The sequence below is a fragment of the Paramormyrops kingsleyae genome, chromosome 16 (assembly GCF_048594095.1).
Source record: "Paramormyrops kingsleyae isolate MSU_618 chromosome 16, PKINGS_0.4, whole genome shotgun sequence".
Lineage (NCBI taxonomy): Eukaryota > Metazoa > Chordata > Actinopteri > Osteoglossiformes > Mormyridae > Paramormyrops > Paramormyrops kingsleyae.
The window spans coordinates 1,872,175-1,894,840 of record NC_132812.1 but is presented as its reverse complement, the minus strand read 5'-3'; the positions used below and the strand labels follow the sequence as shown (position 1 = coordinate 1,894,840).

The following is a 22,666-nucleotide window of genomic DNA, read 5'->3' as shown; positions in this document are numbered from 1 at the left end:
TACAAGAGAAATTGATCATAAAAAGGCCTACGATGTGATCTACTTAGATTTCCAGAAGGCCTTTGATGTTGTTCCCCACAAATGGCTCTTGCTTAAGCTCAAAGCTGCAGGGATTTTAGCATTCCTCTGGCTTGCTGAGTGCAATCTGTGTCTGTGGCTGATACCTGAACACGATTACCATGCAGAAATTTTTTTTTAAGGGGATTAGATTCTGACATCCAGACTGAATGCCTTATCAATGAAAAACTGTTAAAATTACTGCCCAAAAAGGACTAAAAAGGTATTAACCCTCTCAAGGCAGGCGTTGCTGATTTGCAACAGTTAAAAACTAACTACCTTATTACCCCACATACATATTTTATGAGTTTTTTTTTACTCAGAAGTACCACTGCAGGACTTGGTTGTCCTGTCGTTACTAAAACTTAATTTGAGCCTGAAAGGGTTAAGAACATAAGAATATAACAAATTTACAAATGAGAGTAGGCCATTAGGCCCATCAAGCTCGTTTGGGGAGAACTTAAATAATAGCTTAGAGTTGTTAAAATCTTATCTAGCTCTGATTTAAAGGAACCCAGGGTTTTAGCTTGCGCTACACTAGCAGGAAGATTATTCCATACTCTAACTACACGTTGTGTAAAAAAAATGTTTTTTCAAATTCAGTTTAAAATGTTCTCCCTCTAATTTCCACCTATGGCCACAAGTTCTAGTATTTAAACTAATATTGAAGTAGCCATTTGGCTGAACAGCACCTGTAAGAATCTTATATACCTGGATCATGTCCCCCCTTATTCTCCTTTGCGCGAGACAGAACAGATTCAGATTAAGAATTCTGAGTGAAAGGAACAGGAAATAACCTTGTAAGCTGACTTGACCACTCACATTCTACAGATGTTTTTGTTCTCCGTTGAACAATCAAGGCTTGGGCTTCCTGCCCTTACAGGAGTATTCAGTGACTATGGCAGCGTGGCATCAAACCAGCTGTCCAATCAGGGAAGACCCTCCTTCTGCATGTTAACCAGCACACACAGTTCACACTTTATGGGAAGGAAACACCTCCAGGCAGAGACAGGAGGCTTGCAAGTGTCTGTGTGTGAAACTGGCCATATAACGAACCAGTTACCTGGGGGTTTGCCTGTGTGGAGCTTCCAGTGTCTATGTGTGGACTCCCTGTAAACAGGAACAGGGCAATGCTATGAGCTGAAGCTGCAAGAACAGATCTGCAACTGTGTATGTTTTTATTGTCAGAGATGTCTATGGGATACACGGTGAATGGGGTTAAAGACACGGTGCTTTCCTTCCCAGGGAGCCTTTATGTGTCTGCACAAAGCAAGAAAGGAAGAAGCCTGTAGGTGGCACTGTGTCTCTTACCACAGTGGACCTAGAGACAAAAACCCATGAGGCACTACCTTCCACATGACTGACCTTGTGCAAGACACTCTGCAGATTTAGGTCAGGAACTTTCTGCTTCTTGGTTCTGATCCAGCATTCCTGTGGATGCCTGACCTGCTTTCTGTATACCCATTGACATACCTGCGGGCTGCACTTTGAGCGGAGTCTTTTCCGACTGCTTCCGGGTCATGGAGTACCAGGAGCGGTCAGGGTCCTGGATCCACTCGGATGCCTCGCAGTACAACAGGCCCTGGTCGGCAGGCTGCAGCCGGTGGATGGTGAGGCGGTAGGCTGTACTGCCCATCTTGTCCAGGCGGAGGTCTCCAGAAGCAAAGCGCTGCTTGTAGGGGGTGCCGGCGCGGAGCACGAAGTCGCGGGACAGCGTAAGCAGGTCCAGGGGCGGGGTGCTGGGCTCAGCACGCAGGTACCAACCCACTGACAGATGACTGTGCTGCAGCGTCTGCCGGCTCACCTCACAGTTCAGCTGCAGTGAGTCGCCCTCCACCCTGCTGAGCGCTTGTGAGTGGGATGTCACACTTAGCGTGTCCAAGATGACTGTAGGAAAGAGGCAGCATCACACGGTCACAAGACAACAGGACCATACTATAGGATGATGTGTTTTCCAATAATGACAAGCAGAATTACTCATGGATATATTCAAAATGAATCACTAGATGATATAAAAATTACGTAATGCAGCCTTAACTGTGCCCACAGTTAGGTGGGCTACTATTGACATGAGCTATGGGGGCAGGAGGAAGTACACATTAGTTATCTACTCCACTGTTCACACACCACCACAGCAAGGTGACAGCGCAGTTTCACACTGATGAAGGAAGACCCTTCGTGCTGGCAGCACACTTACTGTACATGACCTAACCATGCTTAAATTCAGGGTATGTATGTCTACTCACAGCCCCCAGTTCAACACCAGTAGGCTGGAGGTCACCCTGGTGAAGGGGAGGGTCGCCTCCCTTCAACTTCGAGTTGGGGGACGGGCTCTCACAGTGGTCTGTCATTATGCACTAAATATTAGATTAGACAAGTGGTATTCAAATTCTTTTTGACAGTTCCCTATTAGGCCTGATATATTTGTCCTGATCCTGCTGCCCCCCACACATAGACCCAAAAAACTTTAAGTATTAGAGAAAATTAAAATATTTAAACTTGTTACTGTCATATAATGTGAATAGGCATATAATGTGTTTGCATTATTTTTAGTATTTCTAAAAGATGCAATTTCAAAATAGGCCTGCCTCGACCCCAAACGTAGTTCTCTGTTTTTTCCCGATACCTGCACATCCCCTGGAACAAACAAACTCGATGTTTGAGCATAAGGGTGTTCATAAGTGCATCTGGCACCAGCACGCCTAAGGCTGTAGCTGGATGATCGATTTTATAGTCGTATCATTTGATTTGAAACCATATGTCTTGGACACTTGGGTGAAGAGTGGAGCTGAGTTGTCAACTGATCACCATGTGGTGGTGAGTTGGATGAGACAGTGGAGAAAATTGCGAGAGAGACCTGGTAGACCTGAAAGCATAGGGAAGGTATGTTGGGAGTATCTGGCAGAGAGATCTTCCAGGAGATCTTGAACTCACACCTCTGGCAGAACTTCCCTTGCATTCAGAGGGAGGCCTTCATTGCTGAGGCAGCTGTGCATAGCTGTAGCTGTTAAATTGTTGGTGCTGGTCATTACGGCAACCCCCACACTTGGTGGTGGACACCAGCGGTAAAGGGATTTGTCAGGCCTTCCAAGATTGATTAACTTGTAGTACTCTGGAAGGAGCTGACAGGCAGCAGTAGGCCAAGCAGAATACAGCATTGGCAGATGCATAACTAAAAACTTGAGAGTGGGAGGACATTGAAGAGGCCATGAATTTTGACTTTCAGTCAGCCTTGAGGTGATTCTGGCAGACTGTCAAGTAACTCAGGAGGGATGTTAACCTTTAAAGTGGACTGGAGGGTGTATTTTAACTTCAAAGGGATCACACTCCTTAGCTGGCCTGGGAAGACCTATGCTGGGTTACTGGAGAGGAGGGTCCATCTGATGGTGGAACTTCATGAGGCATATATTTTAAACATTTTCCACGAAAAAGTACCCCTAATAATCCATAAAACATCGATATTATTCACATTAGATGGAAAACAAAGTGCATATTCACCTCCGCAATGATCCACGCACTACCCTTCTAGGAAAAAATACTGGTAACGCTTTACTTAAAACAGTCATTATATTACATTACACATACCTTCATAATGCATTATAATACATTCATAAAATATTATACATATGGCTATAACTATTCATAAAAAGGCATAACACATTATAGTCCTGTATATTGACCATCCATCCATCCATTCCATCCATTGTCCAACCCGCTCATCCTACTGGGTCGTGGGGGGTCTGGAGCCTATCCTGGAAGCAACGGGCACGAGGCAGGGAACAACCCTGGACAGGGGGCCAGCCCATCGCAGGGTACACTTGCACACCATTCACTCATACATGCACACCTAAGGGCAATTTAGCAACGCCAATTAGCCTCAGCATGTTTTTGGACTGTGGGGAGAAACCGGAGTAGCTGGAGGAAACCCCACGACAACACGGGGAAAACATGCAAACTCCACACACATGCGACCCAGGCGGAGTCTCAAACCCAGGTCCCAGAGGTGTGAGGCAACAGTGCTAACCACCGCACCACCATGCCATATAGACATATAAGAGTAATCATTAGGCATTATGAATATGAGCTTCATAAAAAGTGTTACCAAAATATTTGCAATTTATTTATTATATTGCTGGTTCAGTGTTTTAAATCTTTTTATCAAATGTTTCTATGGTATGCTAAAGTATAATTACATGCATTTCATAAGTGTCAAAGGCTTTTATTGACAATTACGTTAAGTTTAAGCAAAGACTCAATATTTGCAGTGTTGGCCTTTCTTTTTCAAGACATCTGCAATTCACCTTCGCATGCTGTCAATCAACTTCTGGGCCAAATCCGGAAGCCTCTTTGAGGATTGACCACAAGTTCTCAATGGGATTAAGGTCTGGGGAGTTTCCTGGTCATGGACCCAAAATGTTTTGTTCCCAGAGCCACTCAGTTAATACTTTTGCCTTATGGCATAGTGCTCCATCATTATTCATGGCTGAGTTCTTAGGCAAAATTGTGAGTGAGCCTACTCCCTTGGCTGAGAAACAAGCCCACATATGAATGGTCTCAGGATGCTTTACTATTAGCATGACAGAGGACTGATGGTAGCGCTCACCTTTTCATCTTTTTTCTGGATGCCCCAAACAATCGGAAAGTGAATTCATCATAGAAAATGACTTCACCCCAGTCCTCAGCAGTCCAATCCCTATACCTTTTGCAAAATATCAGTCTGTCGCTGTTTTTCTTGGAGAGAAGTGACTTCTTTGCTGTCCTTCTTGACACCAGGGCATCCTCCAAAATCGTTGCGTCACTGTGCATGCAGATGCACTCACACCTGCCTGCTGCAATTCCTGAGCAAGCTCTGCACTGGTGGTGTTCCGATCCTGCAGCTGAATCAACTTTAGGAGATGGTCCTGGCACTTGTTGGACTTTCTTGAATAAAGCGCCTGACCTCACAGAAGAGGAGTACCTCGTCCTGACGTCCCCTCATGGACAAGGTATTATACTGGCTAATCCAGCCTGAGATCCAGGAGGATCCTGCGGCTCACGGGTTAGTGTACCGAAGCCGTGATACCCTGGAAACCTCTGGTGGCTTCAAGAGAGAGCCGCTGAAGCAATGCAGCGGCAGGTGAACATTGACAGCGGGCTAACGTTCAGCCTGCTACCCAGAGTGCCCCGAAGTTCACCGAAAACCAGGGGAAGGAGAAAACGGCATGGTCTCCGAGAACAGAAAGACACACCAGGGATCTTCCTAGGGGCTACCAAGTGCTCCGCTGTTTCCCCTGCCAGGTGTCAGAGGACACCCCTTACGATTCTCGACCCGGCAGTGTTCACCCCTGACGTCACCAGCGCCGCTTTGCACAAGCGGGTGCCCGAAGCCCGCATCAACGTCGCCATGCAGCCTAGGAATGCGACGCACCTGCCCGCTCCTTTGCTGCCAGAACCGGCAGCTTGGCTCTTAAAGGGGCCAGGTCAGTAAGGGATGCAATCCTGCGGGTCCCGAAGGTCCTGAAAGGGGCAACGCCTGCTACTGACACGCAAACCTGGTCAATGCCCACTGTTTCTGATCTGCTTGACCTGCCTGTTTCTGATCCGCCTGACCTGCCTGTTCCTGATCTGCCTAACTTGCGTGTTCCTGAGGTTCCGGTCCCCGTGGTGCATACCTCTGAGGCTCCAGTCCCGGCAGCTGACGCGCTGCCCACAGAGGCTCCAGTCCCAGTGGCTGGCACGCCGCCCACAGAGGCTCCAGTCCCGGCGGCTGGCATGCCGCCCACAGAGGCTCCAGTCCCGACGGCTAATGTGCCACCCACAGAGGCTCCAGTCCTGGTGGTTGATGCGCCGCCCACAGAGGCTCCTGCGCCAGCAGCTGACGCTCCATCCTGCGAGGCCCCTGTGCCAGTGGCTGATGTGCCGCCCTGTGAGGGTCCTGTACCTCCACTGCCTGAGGTTCTGGCTCCATCCACACCTGATGTTCCGACTACACCCATCCCTGCTCTGCCCACAATAGCTCCAGTCCCCCTCGGTTCCTGACCCAGTTATTGCACCACCAGCTCCGAAGCCCCCAGTTCCTGGCCCCGAGGAGGTCCCGGACTACAAGACCACCGTTCCTTTCCCCTTGCAGGAAGAGGAGCTTGAATGGGACCCCTCGGGGTTTCCCTAGTGGCCTCATTGGACCCTTCTGGAGGAATGACTCCTCCACCACTGCCACAGCAGGACAGATCCCGGCCAGGTTCCCACCTTTCAGTCTCCCGGAAAGGGAGAGGACACATGCGCTGGGGTCGTGTCCCACCTGCCCGGCCCCCTGGCTCACCCTCGATCTCTAGGGCGGTGGCTTGTGAGGCGCCTATGAGTCTGCCGGCTCCTGCTCATCGGTTGCCTGCAGTTCCCCCTGCTTCGGCTCGTTGGTCACCTGCGAGTCCCCCTACTCCAACTCGTTGGTCTGCTGCACCTTTGCCAGCTGTGGCTGCGCCATCACTTGCTGCGGCTTCACCTCCCTCCTCTTCTCTGCCGGATTCCCTTCTGACTTCCTCCTCGCCTCCTCCGCCTGTCCCTCCGTTGGCCTCCTCGCCCCCTATGAGGTCCCCTCGCAGTCGCCTGCTGCCCCTGCGTCGACTACCTCTTGCCCGCTGAGGTTCCCTTGGGCTCCCCGTTTCCCCCCGCCTTTCTCCTTCTTGCCTCCTGTGTCTGCCCCTCATCCCTTTGTTTTTCCTACGTTCACTCATGGTCCCTCTGTTCCTCCAGTTGGTATTCCCCCGGTGTCTCCTTTCTTGGTGTGCCTATCTGCGTTTCTTGTTCTTTGTCAGGTGTTGTCCTGGTTCTTGCCATTGTGCATGTTTTGTGTGTCTGTCCTGTTCCTAGTACCCCGGTAATGGTCTTGTCTTGTTTTCCAGGTCCCGAATTCCCGGTCTCATCTTATCTGTCACCTTCCTTGAGGCACACCTGGAGTGCGTGCCGTTTGGGGGGGGGGAGGTTCGGTGATGACCTGCTCGTCCGATCCTCCTGTATGCCACACCCCCTCATTTACCTCGTGTGAAACTCTGATTGTTATCAGCTGTTTCGTGTTATTCCTGATTAGTCCTGTGTATTTCAGTCCGCGTTTGAGTCTCTTTCCCTAGGTCTGTCATTGAAGCCTCAATGTGTAGTGTTTCCGTTTGTTGCCTGTTCCATGTCCTTGCTCCCTTTATCGATGAAATCCCATGTTCCCCAATCCTACATGTCCTTCACCTGCTTCCCCGTCTCGTGCACCGCTACCGGACATGACAGTAAGCGAATGATCATCATAACCGATTTTTTCTTCTTTATGTCTCAGGCAGATTACCATTTAATTGACAATTGTATTTTTATTACATAAATATAATGTAATAAAACAGACAGCTATTTAGTTAATTTTATTAAGTATAGTACTGTACCAATTAAATTACTGAACTGTGTATAATTCAAATACATTATAATACAATACAGTGTTGTACATAATATTCAATTCAATTATATTTATACAGTACATTTTCACAATGTTGCATTGTATAAAAGCACTTATTGTAGATTTGTTGCTTCATCTCATCAAAAGCTTTGATTATTCTATATTTGTCATTGAGAGAAAATGACTTTCTTTTCCCTGTCATGTTTTCTATGCACAGAGCATTAAGAAGCAGATGAATTACCGCCAGGCAGAATAGGACAATCTAAGTAAAATTAAAAAAATGTTAAGAAATACTTCAGTTTCAATGTATTCCATACATTTGTCATGTTTAAAAATACCCTAAATGAACACTGTAAGTGGAATACTTGATTACTATAAGAGAATTATTTGAACAGTTTTTGTACAGGAATGATTCTGTCCCTAGCTTTTTGATCCATATAAGCGGTTGATCACTATATCTGTGATCACTATAAGTGGTTTCCATTGTAATTAATACATCAAAACTTAGAGTCCCCCTTTTAAATAATATTACTGCCATCAGTGTTCTGCAAGTTCTCAGTTTACCAGTAAGTAGGTCAAAGTTCAGTTCACACAGACTAAAATTAACTAGTTCATGTTCCTCTCTTCCATTTTTTATGTTTTTGTGAGCTCCTCTGAATCCAAAGTGAAATTTTTGATCAGCAATTACGATTCAGTAGTGTCACCTACCACTACAAAGCTCTTGGAGTCATTTACATAAACAAATTATTAGTGTCACAATAAGTACAACAGTGCCCAACACTGATCAACACAAGGAACTCATGAGGAAAAATCAAGATCATCACATAATAATTTCCTAAAGAGCGATTCACAGGTAAGCATGGATAAAAAGACAGAGCTAGTGTTCACCATTATTTTATACAATTTCAAACACTCTCACATTCTTTTGAAAATGTCACCAAATTTTAGCCAACAAAAGTATGGGTACTGGTTAATTATCTCCTTGCCACTGCTAAATGCACTGTCGATCCAAAATGTATTTAAAACTGCCCCAGACCTTACCCCGCCATGGAAGGGGTTGAGGTAGTTTATGAAAGATATTTTTTCCTCATACAGAGTCCTCACTTTGTTTGTAAGCTTTTCTTGGTATGAGCATTTCTCTTGGGTGCATTCATTCAGCATATTTTCTATGAATATTATTTATCACTAACAAGAAAAAGAGATGAGAACTATGGGATTACTGGTACTTTGGTCCACCCCGCATGGAAGATGTGCTTGTGATGACGTCATGTGCCTATACCTAATAAGGTGCGTCTTATTTGAAAAAATGTTACTTTGTACAGAAGCATTTATATTGAAATTTTAAGAAAAAACATCCATGGTTTAAAAAATATTTGACACAAATTTTAGGCCATATTGCCTAGCCCCAAGATGGTGATTATGCTCCACATTTTATAGTGTGTTGCTTTATGTAGTTCATTTCTGATCTCAACTGCTTTGGTCTTGGTCTGATCTTGGTCTCGGTCTTGTCTCAGTCTTGATATACTCTGGTCTTGGTAATGACTTGGTCTTAGTTTTGGTGGTCTTGACGACATCACTACTTGTCACTACCACTGCTTGGCCCGGACCAAAGACCAGCTGGTCAGTCTCATGTATTTCCAATACCAAACCAGTTCGTTTTATGCATGCACGACAAGCATCCTCTAAAAGGAAGCATTCGACTCAACTTTAATACTTAAAATAAAGTTTAGGATTTAATTAACATTAGAAAGCAGTGTCTTTAATGTAATATTGTTTTTAAATGGTGCTAATAGATAAGCCTTAGGCTTGTTCTTGACGGTATTCTTGACGGTACATTTCAAAATTGGGAAAAAAGATTGCATTTCAAATCAAGGATCGCGATTGTGTTATACAGATCAGGATATGAGGTTTTTTTTTGTGAAGATCGCCCAGTTCAGGATAGCGAACCATTCCTACATATTTCAGTAACATCATATCACTGCAGGCAAGTAGACAGGGAAGACTGAGTTTGTTATTAACCAGCAGCTCGTTCTTTCAGTTTTAATGGGTGAGCCAACACTATGGTAATACACAGTATCCATTTCCAGAGCTACACTGTAGAGGAACTTATATCACACCTGAACGATTGCACAGCGAAACCCTCAGACACCATTGCATGCGTCTTTGACACCTTTGCATGTCACTTTCAGTATGTGACTGTAGAGCAAATGTATAGAATATTTAAAAGCCAAATACAAGAATATAACACTTCAGGAGGAAAAAGTGTCATAGTGGTTGATGCTGCTAGGAAAAGCAGGAGGAGACAGTTCATTTAAAACTTAGTTGGAGAGGTGAGCTAATGAAGACACAGTAGCTTCACATAACCAAACATGCAATGGTGGTTAGTCACTGAGTTCCGCTTTGCAGGCAGGATGCTGAAGGGAGAGAGGGGAAAGGATTCTGTAAGGAGAGGAATAACAGCAGAGCCCTGGATCTCACATGAGTGCACATAACACTCATTTAAATACGCGAGCTAAGTTTACAACGAAGAGACATGAAAACGAGAGCAACGTTCACATGAAACCCCATGTTAATTTGCGGGGGTGGGGAGTAGGGGGTGGAACCTGCTGCTCACGACAGATTAAACACTGAAATTGCTTCAGACATGAGCTGCAGCCAGTGGGCGTTGTCCATTGTGAGTGATCACAACAAATCACATGAGCACAGGAACAGCAGAGCACACCATGAGTATTCCTCCAGCCTATATGCAGTACAAAGGCAATTTCCAAAGTAAACACAAGATTTGATATGTTTGTGAGCCAGGTGGAAAATGCAGGCAACGTGCTGTGAAGATTTTATGTAGATGAGTCCTGATTTTTACATAAGGCTCTCTCAGGGGACCTGTACGGTGCCCCAGGGCATGGCAGGGGTGTGTGTGTGTGTGTCTGTGTGTGTGGATGCAGAGCCAGCAATTTGCTCATTCTAGAATGAGGTGTTCAAGCCAGCCGCACCCAGTCAGTGCTGTAAGGAAACAGCCTGCCGTTACCATGCCAACACCCCATACCGTATGGAAACAGGCAGTCACCTCACATCTCCTACCAAAACCGCCCACAGTTCCACTACCAACTAACTTCCTTGTGCGGAACTTCACAGATGTCAATTTGGGTACTAAGCGTAACATCAGGCAGACCTACACCTCAGAAGCTCAATGTGTCACAAGAGGTACACTAATATTAGTGGAGTAATATCAAAATAGTCAAATAATTAAGTAAAAATAGTATTCAATAAGAAACACACAAATCAACAAGGTTATATGTAGAGCATATCACGTCAGTTTTCTGGAGTATGACACTAGCGGTATGTCAGCCCCTCATTAAGCTGCCCAGAGAGCCAACCAGACGGAACCTTCCAGACCCTGATTTTGATGCTCTTAAAAACATGCTCATCCTGTTGGCCATGAGCAGTCTGCATCAAGCAGCTTGTATCCAGCCTGAAGCTATAGCTTTAAACACCTCAACACCAAAAAAAGCCTCCAGCAAACAAAAAGTAGAATTTTCTAAGTGACAGATGGTGAAGGTACACAAACGCTAAGAACTCAGCATCTAACTAGCAAAGCCTGTGCAGAGTGCTGAAAATAAGCCCTAGACTACACGCTCAACGCAAACAGTGTTTGTATGTACAGTATGAGCCTACCCACATGTGATTTTTCTACAGTTTGGCAATTATGGAAATAGGTTGCTGAGTTTCAGTGAGTATGGAGTGTGGAATAAAAACCACAGGACTTCAGGTAACTAATGAGCCTCTGTTTCTGCCTTCTAATAGATCCTCACATATACCATGCATTAGAGATGTACCGAGTATATCAGGCAACTATCGGTATCGGCTGATACAGCAAATATGAGCCATGTTTCCGGAAAACAAATCTGTTCCAATAAAAAAGGCTGCAATACTGCCAAAGAAGGCTAGTCAATCAGTAACACAAGCATTTGATAGCAAAAAAAATTCAGTGCAGACAGTGTGAAATCAAAAGATATTACTTGGAAAATTATGGGGTTTATCACACTTGATGATCAACCCTTCTCCTTTATAAATGTTATAAAGACTTATAGTTATAAACAGGGATGCACACAAGTACGCTTTCACCTTACTCACTGTATTTTATTTGCATTGACATGACAAGAAATTGCCATGCTTTTCCTCCACTCTATTCTAGAATTCTAGGCTGTCCTTTAACTTTAATTACAGTACACTAGTTAACTGTTTCATCCCATGAAACTTAGGAGTACTTAACATCCCTTGTAGAAAGAATGTCTTGAATTTGCTCTACTGTTATAAGTGCTAGAGGATGTTACTTTGATGAATCAAAGATATGACTTTTTCTGGCTAGTAAATGTACTCAGATGGTAAACATACTTCAAAATTATTTGTTAGTAAAGAAAATTAAGCATATGTTTAGTCAATGTTAAGGGAGTAACATGCAAATATAGAAAATCTCAGAGTGTGCAGAGACACTACTCTCATTGGTAGTGTATGTGCATCCCTGGTTATAAAATATAGTGCTCTGGGGCTGTTGTTGTATGCTAGAATTGGTGTTTACACTTTTTCATATTTTTGTAATGTAATTTATTTATTTTTTAATTTATTTGGGTGCAGTGTCTCTTTAAAGTTATTTAAGCAGAACATCCCAAACATTCAGTATTGGTGTCAGTGTCAGATTTTTAAATTATCTATATAAATGCAAATGTGATTAAAGAAGAATAGCAACAGGATAAAAATAAATGTTAGACGCTGCTCACTGGTGAGTTGTGCTATTTTTAGAACAGGTCTGCGGGCGACTCGTGGTCCTTGGGGGCATCCTGGTGCCCGCGAGCACCATGTTGATGACCAATGACCTAGAGCATCCCTACTCATGAATGGCTATATCACTTCAGTTAAGCGAGGGTTAAGCAATCTTATCGTCAAAGTGCCAGTGTGTATGCAGGTTTTTAGGATAACCTTTAGGTCAGCTGCTCAAACCCAGGCATGAGAACTCTTCAGCCAATCAGGACTCTAATTAGTAATATAATTAGGGAGTTGCCCCGAAAACTCGAATAAACAATGGCCCTTTCTGGATAAGGTTGCCTAACTCTGGCTAAAGCCATTGTGAAGTGACAGAGCTGCACTGATCACACTATTATGGCTTTTGATTATGTTCCCCGGTTCACCCCCTGCAGGTCACAAGTAATGGGTTCCACTGAAATAAAGGTAGCTGATTACGAGAAAGATCTCGGTATGTATGTTGATGCTTCCATGTCCCACTCTCGCCAATGTGGGGAAGCAATAAAAAAGGCGAACAGAATGTTGGGTTATATCTCTAGATGCGTGGAGTTTAAGTCAAGGGAGGTGATGTTACACTTATATAATTCCTTGGTAAGACCCCACCTAGAATACTGTGTGCAGGTTTGGTCACCATACCTCAAGAAGGACATTGCTAGAAAAGGTGCAACGAAGAGCTACGAGAATGATTCCTGGTCTTAGAGGAATGTCTTACGAGGAGAGGTTAGCGGAACTGAATCTGTTCAGCCTTGAGCAAAGGAGACTAAGGGGGGATATGATTCAGGTCTATAAGATTCTAACGGGTCTGGATGCCGTTCAGCCAAATGACTATTTCAATATTAGTCTAAATACTATAACTCGTGGCCATAAGTGGAAATTAGCGGGAGAACATTTTAAAACAAATTTGAGGAAGCACTTCTTTACACAGCGTGTAGTTAGAGTATGGAATAGTCTTCCTGCTATTGTAGTGGAAGCTAAAACCATGGGTTCCTTTAAATCAGAGCTAGATAAGATTTTAACAACTCTGAGCTATTAGCTAAGTTCTCCCCAAACGAGCTTGATGGGCCGAATGGCCTCCTCTCGTTTGTAAATTTCTTATGTTCTTATGTTCTTAATGTCATGAAGAGCTGCACCTTTGCATGGCAGAAAGACATCATGCTTTCAGTACACTGCCTTTCCCCCATTTCAGATTGAATTAGCAGAGTTAACATGAGATGCCACTGGAAAGGCAGCTAATCACAGCACTGCTGTACACACCATGCAATATTTGTATGGTTCAGGCAGTTTGCTCCCTCTAACTGTGCTTTCCTTCAGTTTCACTTTCAAATAACACTCTTCTGTTGCTAAGTGCAGCATGTTTCCTTTAAATTGAGCAGTTTATCTCCATGTCACAGAATTAATGGAATGTGCCACCACTAAGAGGTGTGGATGGGAGGGTCCTTAGGGTTTGCAATAGGAGAAGAAGAAGTGAAACATAGAAACAGAGCTGAAAGGAGGAATAAAAGACTGAAAAAAATCTCACCTATTTGCAAACATCCATGCAAAGCTCTCAAAATGCAGCATCACATAGCTCTGAATTTCTACAGAACAAGCTATGAACATGTATCAAAGATGCAGATTCAACACATGGTGATGATGGCCCCTGTTCCACACGGACAGATTCAATGCACAGTGAATCATTAAAAACACCTCCTGTTCCACACAGCAATTCATGGCTTCATGAAGCAGAAGCCATGAATTGCTGGAGCAATTCAACCTATTGCCATAGTTATGATAAAAGGTAAATGGAAGAAAGACTTTTAAATGTTACTAAATTACTATCATTACTTTGGTTGTGCGTGAGACACTGTGTTAACCAAACAGCTAACCATCACTCTGCATCAGTGACATAAGGTCTTTAAGTTTCTGTTTGGGTGAGCTGAACACTGACAGCGTCATTTGATCACTCAAAACACAGTCCATAACATCAGTATGAAGACAAGGTATACAATGAAGAGTCTGATCAACTGACAGCAGAAGGAACAAACAAGCAGACTATCATACTGTCACTGGAAGGCTGTTTACTGGCAGCTTGGAAGGAGCAGAGTGATGTGTGAGGAGCGTAGGGTGGACTCACTGTGTGTGTGTGTGTGGATGTTTCAGCAAGTTCAACACAGGGTCTGAAGGAAACAATGGGAGAGACCGACACACATAGCACCTACATGCCTGCAGTGCTACATGACGCAGCTCTCACTGTGTGGGTTGTTTCTGCACACTGTAGGTCCACATACTGTACGTGTGTTTTGAAAAGTGGGATCCAATACACAGTGTGTGTCCAAGGTGTACATGAGGTATGCTGTAACTACGGGAATGAGTTCATATGAAAATTTTGTAGTTTAACTACAAAATAAATTTAAATAAATTTTAAAGTATTTAAATTTAAATAAATGTAAAAGACTAAGTAAACTGTCAGTGACTTGGGGGAGGTGTCATCAACCAGCCACATTCAGCCATGGAAAAAAATTAAGAGACCACAGCATAATTTTTTGTTTCACTCATTTCTCAATTTATGGGTGTATGTGAATAAAATAATTTTTTGCAAACTGCAGCCTGGTTTTTCTCTGTTTCTCATTAATGAAAGGCTTCTTCCTTGCCGTATGGGACTTCAATTCTGCTTCTAGGAGCCTGATACAAACTGTGCTAACTGCATTTCACACCTGCACTTAATGTTTCCCATTCATTTTGAAGGTCACTTGATGTCATCCTATGATTCATGAGAAACTGTCGGATAAGTCAACAGTCATCTCTGGTATTACAATGTGACTTCCGCCCTATACTTGGCTGGTTTCTGGACATTCCTAGTGAACCACTAGGTTATATCTTTTTGTCCTGTGTATGGGAATTCTATATCTTCTACCTGAAGGTAGAAGCACAAACTCCTTCAAATTTCTGAGTACATGATGGTCATACAGATCACCAAGCTGGGTTTGAGTTACCCCAATGACTTTACCAGCTATACTGACAAGCCGGCCAAGCTTATGTCTCTCTGCAAAGTTGAGGTTACCAAACCATACCACAATAGAAAAGGACAGTAAAGACTCAATAAAGGTTGTATATAAGGTGTCATCATTTTGGTACATACTTTAAAAGTGTTGTCCAGCACTGTACCCAGATACTTATAATTGTCTACCAGTTCCCCTTTTGATCCCTCTATCACTGTGGTCAAGTTTAGGATTGACTACAAATTATTACTATTGACTCTGAATGGCCTTGCACCACAATATCTCAATGATCTTCTGGTCCCTTACAACCTTTCTCGCCTGCTTCGTTCACAAGGAGCAGGATATCTATTAGTTCCTAAAGTAGACAGGGCTACGGCAGGCTGCAGAGCATTCTCTTACAGAGCTCGGCAGCTGTGGAATGGTCTCCCGGCGGATGTGCGGGATTCAGGCACACTCTCGCTTTTCAAGTCTAGATTAAAAACGCACTTGTATAGCTTAGCGTATAGGAAACCTAGTTCTGGTTCCAGCTAGTCCCTCACTCCCAGTCAGACTAACAGTATGAGGTGATGAGCTGGGTGGGGATCGGTGTCATTGGCTTTGGATAAACTGAGGCGTCAGTGCTGTCACTCTGGCTCTACACTAGAGTGCTGATGTTCAGGGAGTCCCCATGCCTGTGTTCCCGCCTGTCTCTCCCTCTTTCTCATGCTGCTATACTCAGATCTGCCGGAGCCTAGACGAATATTGCACTCGATCATTTTGCTTGCACTGCCTCTGGTTTCCTCAACTCTGGCTAATACACAATTATTCTTACTTCCTCCCTCACCCCTTCTGGGGTGTGCTCCATGGAGCACAATGTCGTTGAAGAGTTTATGCCTCTGCGGCCTGCAAGACAACTACCTCCACCTCCGGCAACTACCCTCCAACCTGCCTGCCCTTGGCTCAACACGATGCCTCGCCATCCATCCTGCGGCTGTGTGTCTATTAATCCTGCCATCGTGCATCAAGCACCACGTGCCTGCACCGGTCTGCCGCTGCATTGAGACATATATTTCAACCCCTGTATTAGCTTAGTCATTTCATCTTGTCTGTATTAGCTTAGTCATTTCATCTTGTTGTTTGACTCATCTGCTGTCCCCTGGAGGATGGGCTCCCCCTTTGGGTCTGGTTCCTCCCAAGGTTTCTTCCTCTTAGGGAGTTTTTCCTTGCCACCGTTGCCTTTGGCTTACTCAATGGGGGGTCCTTACGAGGCAGAAATGTAAAGCGGATTGAGACAATGTAATGTTGTGATAATGCGCTATATAAATAAAATTGAATTGAATTGAATTGTTGTCTTATTTATAGCAGCACACTTCCTAAAGTCAATCACCATCTCCTTAGTTTTTGACAAATTCAGTTCTAAGAAAGAATCCTTACACCATGTCACAAAGTTATCCACCACTGGACCATGATCCAGTTCCCCCTCCTTCAGTAGACTAATAATGACTGAGTCATTGGCAAAATTAATTACTTGACTATTCTCAAACTTACTTCTACAGCTGTTTGTATATAAAATATAGAGGAAAGGGGAAAGAACACACCCCTGGGGATGATCCAGTGGAGGAATGATGTCTGAAAGGACACCATTGATCCTTACACACTGTGTTCTTTCTGTCATGAAATCTAAAATCCACCCAATGGTGTTAAAATCAAGTTTAAATTCAGAGAGTAGTTTCTCAGCAAGCAGATGTGGCTGTATAGTATTAAAAGCTTAGGAAAAATCAATGAAGAGAAGTCTGGCATGGGACATGGGGCTCTTCAGATGATGATATAGACAGTGTCAGGGTGGCATCCTCCACACCTCTACCAACTCTATATGCAAATTGCAGGGGGTCCAAGAAGCCCTGCATCTGAGCTTGGACCACCTGCTTTATCGCTCTCTCAAAGGCCTTCAAAACTAATGATGTTAATGCGACAGGTCTAAAGTTTACGTAAGGCCTTGGGGTTTGAGCACTTAGCAACAGGGACAACAATAGAGTGTTTCGAAATACCAGGAATCCTCTGTTGTTCCATACATACATTAAAAATAAAATGGAAAATGCCCCCAAGTTGCTCCGCACGGGTCTTGAGCACCTTGCCACAGATCTGATCTGGGCCCGGACTCTTCCTACAGTCAGTTTGCCTTAGCATCCTCACCACCATACCAGTGTCCAGACTGATTTTACATGACCCTGATTTCATACTGTGCCTCAAGTTATTTATCTGCTCTGTAAAATCATGCTTATCAAATCTCAAATAAAATTTATTTAGGTTATCAGAAAGATGTTTATCAGAGTTAAATCCATCAAGTCTGAATTCACTCTCCCCCCTAACATAGCAACCAGTCATTTTTCTCATGCTATTCCAGGCAAGTCTGGGGATTTATAAACCCCTTTGATGGGACCGTAGCACAAGGCCAAAGTTTTCTTATGTCGTTTTGGGCAGTTGATATACTGATAAAATCCCAACAGTGTCCCTTTAAGTTTGCAATGGTTAAAATCACCCAGTGAGTCCAGCTAGATAGACTGGAGGTGTTGAACCACAATAAAGATTACGGAAGTGGCAGCTTTAACATTCACCTTAGGGTGAATATAAATGATGGTGATGAAAAGTTGAAGGAATTCCCTCGGGAGATAGAATGGTCGTAATGACACAGAAAGCAGTTCAATGTCTGCAAGGCATATGCGTTCTCTTCCTGAGTATATGACGGTCATACAGATCACCAAGCTGGGTTTGAGTTACCGCAATACCAGTGAGACAGATCACCTGGTCAGTGGTGGGAGGGGTGGTTTTCCTCGCAGGCACTTTGTTCAATCCACTGCTGCTTGGTGCAGGCTTGAATTGAGTGACAGCCAGGATGCCCTCCCATAACTATCTTTGGTGTTGTGAAAGTGGTTTTGGATATTGCATGCAAAGTCACGCTTTGCTTTCCTGATGGCACCAGAGAGGTAGGTGCATTTGCTGATGTAGCAGGTCACAGAGCCTGTGTACTCCTCCAGGCTGATGGAGCCTCAATAAGTAGAGCCTTCCCTGAACATGTTCCACTCAGTGCAACCGAGACTACTTGGGCAACTCCAATCGGCCAGACTCTGATGGTTTTCCTGGCGGATCTTGTACGTGTTATGTATGAAGGAAATAAAATATTATTTAAAGTATACAATGTTAGGAACGCTAACTTTAATGGTATGAGATGGAAATTAGAAACCGTAAACTGGACAGAGTTAAATAGCAAAACAGTTGAAGAGGCATGGGAATTTTTTAAAAGCACAAGTGCAAGAGGACTTCATACCTGTTGCCAGCAAAACTAAATCTAGGAAACGACAACAAAGGTGGTTTACTAAGGAAATTAAGAATAAAGTCAGGAGGAAAAGGGCTCTGTTCCACAATTGGAAAATAACTAATGATTTCAAAATTAAGCAGGAGTATCTAAGTCTACAGGCTGAGTTAAAAAATAACATTAGGCTATCCAAGAGGAATGCTAGTGTAGCGGAAGCTAAAACCATGGGTTCCTTTAAATCAGAGCTAGATAAGATTTTAACAACTCTGAGCTATTAGTTAAGTTCTCTCCAAATGAGCTTGATGGGCCAAATGGTCTCCTCTCGTTTGTAAATTTCTTATGTTCTTATGTAAAATCACCATCATGTGGTCGGTGAAATTGATGTGGGTGCATGCAGTGGTTTTGTAGGCCTCACACACATTTGTGTAGACTTTGTCCAGACAGTTCTCCCCTCTCGTGGAAAAGTTTATGTGCTGATAGAATTTAGGTAGAACTGACTTTAGATTAACGCAATTGAAGTTGTCAGCAACAATGAAAAATCCGTCCAGGTGTGCTGTTTATAGTTTGCTGATAGCTTCGTATAGCTTGCCTAGTGCTTGGAGCTAGGCGACAAATACTAGCACTGCAGTAAATTCTCTCAACAGACAGAACAGGTGACATTTCATGATTAGAAACTCTAACTGCGGTGAACAGTGGTGAATTACTTCAGTAGAGTTCGTACACCAGGCTTTGTTGATGTACATGCAAAAACCGCCTCCGCAGCTCTTACCAGACAAGAGGGCTGTCTGTCAGCTGGGTAGCAGGCCAGCTGGATGGCCTAGTCCGTGATGTTCGAGTGCAGCCATCTTTCCTTGAAAATATGGATACAGCAGTCATTTATTTCACGCTGCCTAGATTGCTGGAATCACAGATAGTCCATTTTGTTGTCCAGAGAGCCATTGTTGGAAACAGGATGGGTGGTAGAGCTGTTTGGATAGGGTTAGCCTTTAGCCTGGTGCTGACACCAGCGCTCCTGCCTCTCTTTTGTTTACACTCACACCGCATGCATTTTGGCCAGCTGCATCTCGCTACCTCGGTCTTTGTCCTGGGTGCCAGTTGTGTTTGTTGGCCCAGGTCGTACAGCGTTTCCATCGACAGGTCTGACGAGTAATTTATACATTTTCTTCTGATTTCCAGATGAATATTCCGGTCATATTTAATGTGCATTGTGGGCAAAATATGAAAACAACAAATAAAAGACAAAATAAGCACAAAAGGTAGCTTTACCAGTGAATTGCCTGGAGCACAGTCAGCCTCTGCCTCTCAGGGTGCAGCCACTACCAATTTTGGATCTTAAGATTAAGTTTGAGTCACAGTATTTCCTGCCTGCTTCAGTCACATGAGATGAGTGCATGAGTGTGTTGATGATCATAGATATATGCACAACCCTTTGGATAGTCATTCTTCCCAAACATGTAAGGCAGTAACCAGTCTGGTACTGGCAGTAACCTTCTAGCGTAGCCTTCTGCCAGCAGAACCACAATTAAACCAGGATATATAAATGCAGATTTGTTTAAAAATATAGAATTAGAATTAGGTGATCAGTGGCCATTGTTTTCCTCTGCATTTAACCCATATGTGACATAGCAGAGGGCAGCTAATGCAGGGCTTGGGGGCGGTACCTTGCTGGTCCCCAGAAGTGGTCTCTTATTTTTTCCACGGCTATATATGTAGACAGGTTTCATGGTTTCGTCTGACATGCTTGCACATACAAAACTGTTCTTTCGATACTGCCTGCTGGTGCATAAGTCAGCTGAAGGAACATTATCCCTGATCAGTGCAGTGGCAGGTTCAGCAAGCCTTACTACTATACTGAGTGTATTTACAGATTATTGCATCAGTTCGTTTTTATAGAACACTGTTTTTGCTTAGAGGAGAGCCGAGCAGACAGCAAGGAGGATCACTAGAGGCCATAGCTTCTCCCAGGCTTCAGGACAGGTTGCTGCCTTGTGCCATTGGGGAGAATGACTATCATATGGGTTGTGCATATGTATGCATCCGTTTTATCAACACACTCATCCACTCATCCCATGTGACTAAAGCAGGCAGGAAATACTGTGACACACACTTAATATTAAGACCCAAAAGCGGTACAGCAATAGTATTTACACAGCATCAAAAACTAGGAATAATTCATCCATGAGTGAGGATTTATGTGAAGATTTATGTCCTCTCAATCCATGAGTCACAGTATAACTTATGTTTGAAAAAGGTCAGTACAAAATCGGAGACGTTAATGATAGCTAGAGAAGGTCACAGTACTGAGAAAGCAGAGAGGAGCTCAACTCAGAGTTATACTACTGAGTCAAAACATGAATTCTCCAATGAGCAAGAAGGAGCTTCCAGCCTAAGAACCAAACAGACATGGTGCTCAGGGCTCTACCCTATGCGTTGACACAGCATACACACTCCTCATGTTTACATCCACCAGGCTGCACTGCTGTAGCATATAATAAACACACACACTGCTTACCAGCTGTGCCTCCTGCTGCACAGAGACATCAAGCTTGTTCACATGCTGTAGCGGTTTTACTATAATTATTTATCAGAATAACTCAAAAGGGAGGAATGAGAGCAATGTATTCCCCATACAACACCACCCATTAAATCCATACTGATCCTGCATTCACAGACCAGTAAAATTATAAGTACTGGAGGTAGGGGTGGGCGATCGGACGAACTTACGATAATAAAGGCATCCACAATATATTTCTTACAAATTGTAGAGATCACAATCTTATGTCCTCCTACTAATATTTTCAAACTTCACATAACACTTTGATGGCCAGTAATAACACATGCCACTAACCTATCCATACCACACTTCGTCACACGCCATGCCGATAGCTCACATTGAATTGTGTTTCAAATATGTCACACATGATCCCAGGTGTAATCCCCCGTTCTGTAACACCTTCCTGACTTGTACCTCACTTATCCGCACCTCATTATATTTTCTGGGACAGCCCCAACTCACAATTTTATGACAAACTACAATAGTTGGTTTATTGTTTAGTGAGTTTTCACCATGGTCATTGATTTCTATGTTTTGTATCAACGCTTTTACCCTACGTAGGCCTTATCTGAAATATTACATAACAGAGTTTAAACTTCCATCAGTTGAAATTGCTGCTATACATCCATCCATCCATTTTCTGAAACCGCTCAATCCAAACTGTGGTCGTGGGGGGGACCGGAGACTATCCTGGGAACAATGGGCGCAGGTAGGATGCAGCATATACACTGACTTGGTATTCTGGTATACACTCACCTAAAGGATTATTAGGAACACCATACTAATACGGTGTTTGACCCCCTTTCGCCTTCAGAACTGCCTTAATTCTACGTGGCATTGATTCAACAAGGTGCTGAAAGCATGCTTTAGAAATGTTGGCCCATATTGATAGGATAGCATCTTGCAGTTGATGGAGATTTGTGGGATGCACATCCAGGGCATGAAGCTCCCGTTCCACCACATCCCAAAGATGCTCTATTGGGTTGAGATCTGGTGACTGTGGGGGCCATTTTAGTACAGTGAACTCATTGTCACGTTCAAGAAACCAATTTGAAATGATTCGAGCTTTGTGACATGGTGCATTATCCTGCTGGAAGTAGCCATCAGAGGATGGGTACATGGTGGTCATAAAGGGATGGACATGGTCAGAAACAATGCTCAGGTAGGCCGTGGCATTTAAACGATGCCCAATTGGCATTAAGGGGCCTAAAGGTTGCCAAGACCATTACACCACCACCACCAGCCTGCACAGTGGTAACAAGGCATGATGGATCCATGTTCTCATTCTGTTTACGCCAAATTCTGACTCTACAATTTGAATGTCTCAACAGAAATCGAGACTCATCAGACCAGGCAACATTTTTCCAGTCTTCAACTGTCCAATTTTGGTGAGCTTGTGCAAATTGTAGCCTCTTTTTCCTATTTGTAGTGGAGATGAGTGGTACCCAGTGGGGTCTTCTGCTGTTGTAGCCCATCCGCCTCAAGGTTGTGCGTGTTGTGGCTTCACAAATGCTTTGCTGCATACCTCGGTTGTAACGAGTGGTTATTTCAGTCAAAGTTGCTCTTCTATCAGCTTGAAT

The 22,666-nt window shown here is 43.9% G+C and overlaps 1 protein-coding gene across 2 annotated transcripts in view; it reads right to left on the bottom strand.

Moving 5' to 3' along the window:
* Positions 1 to 22,666, bottom strand: part of igsf3 (immunoglobulin superfamily, member 3) — a 224,151-nt gene that overhangs the window by 115,935 nt on the left and 85,550 nt on the right. For both annotated transcript variants that reach the window (XM_072700949.1, XM_072700950.1), the window contains one exon: positions 1,531 to 1,944. In XM_072700949.1, coding sequence (XP_072557050.1) covers positions 1,531 to 1,944 — 414 coding nt within the window. The remainder of the gene's footprint in view (positions 1 to 1,530; positions 1,945 to 22,666) is intronic.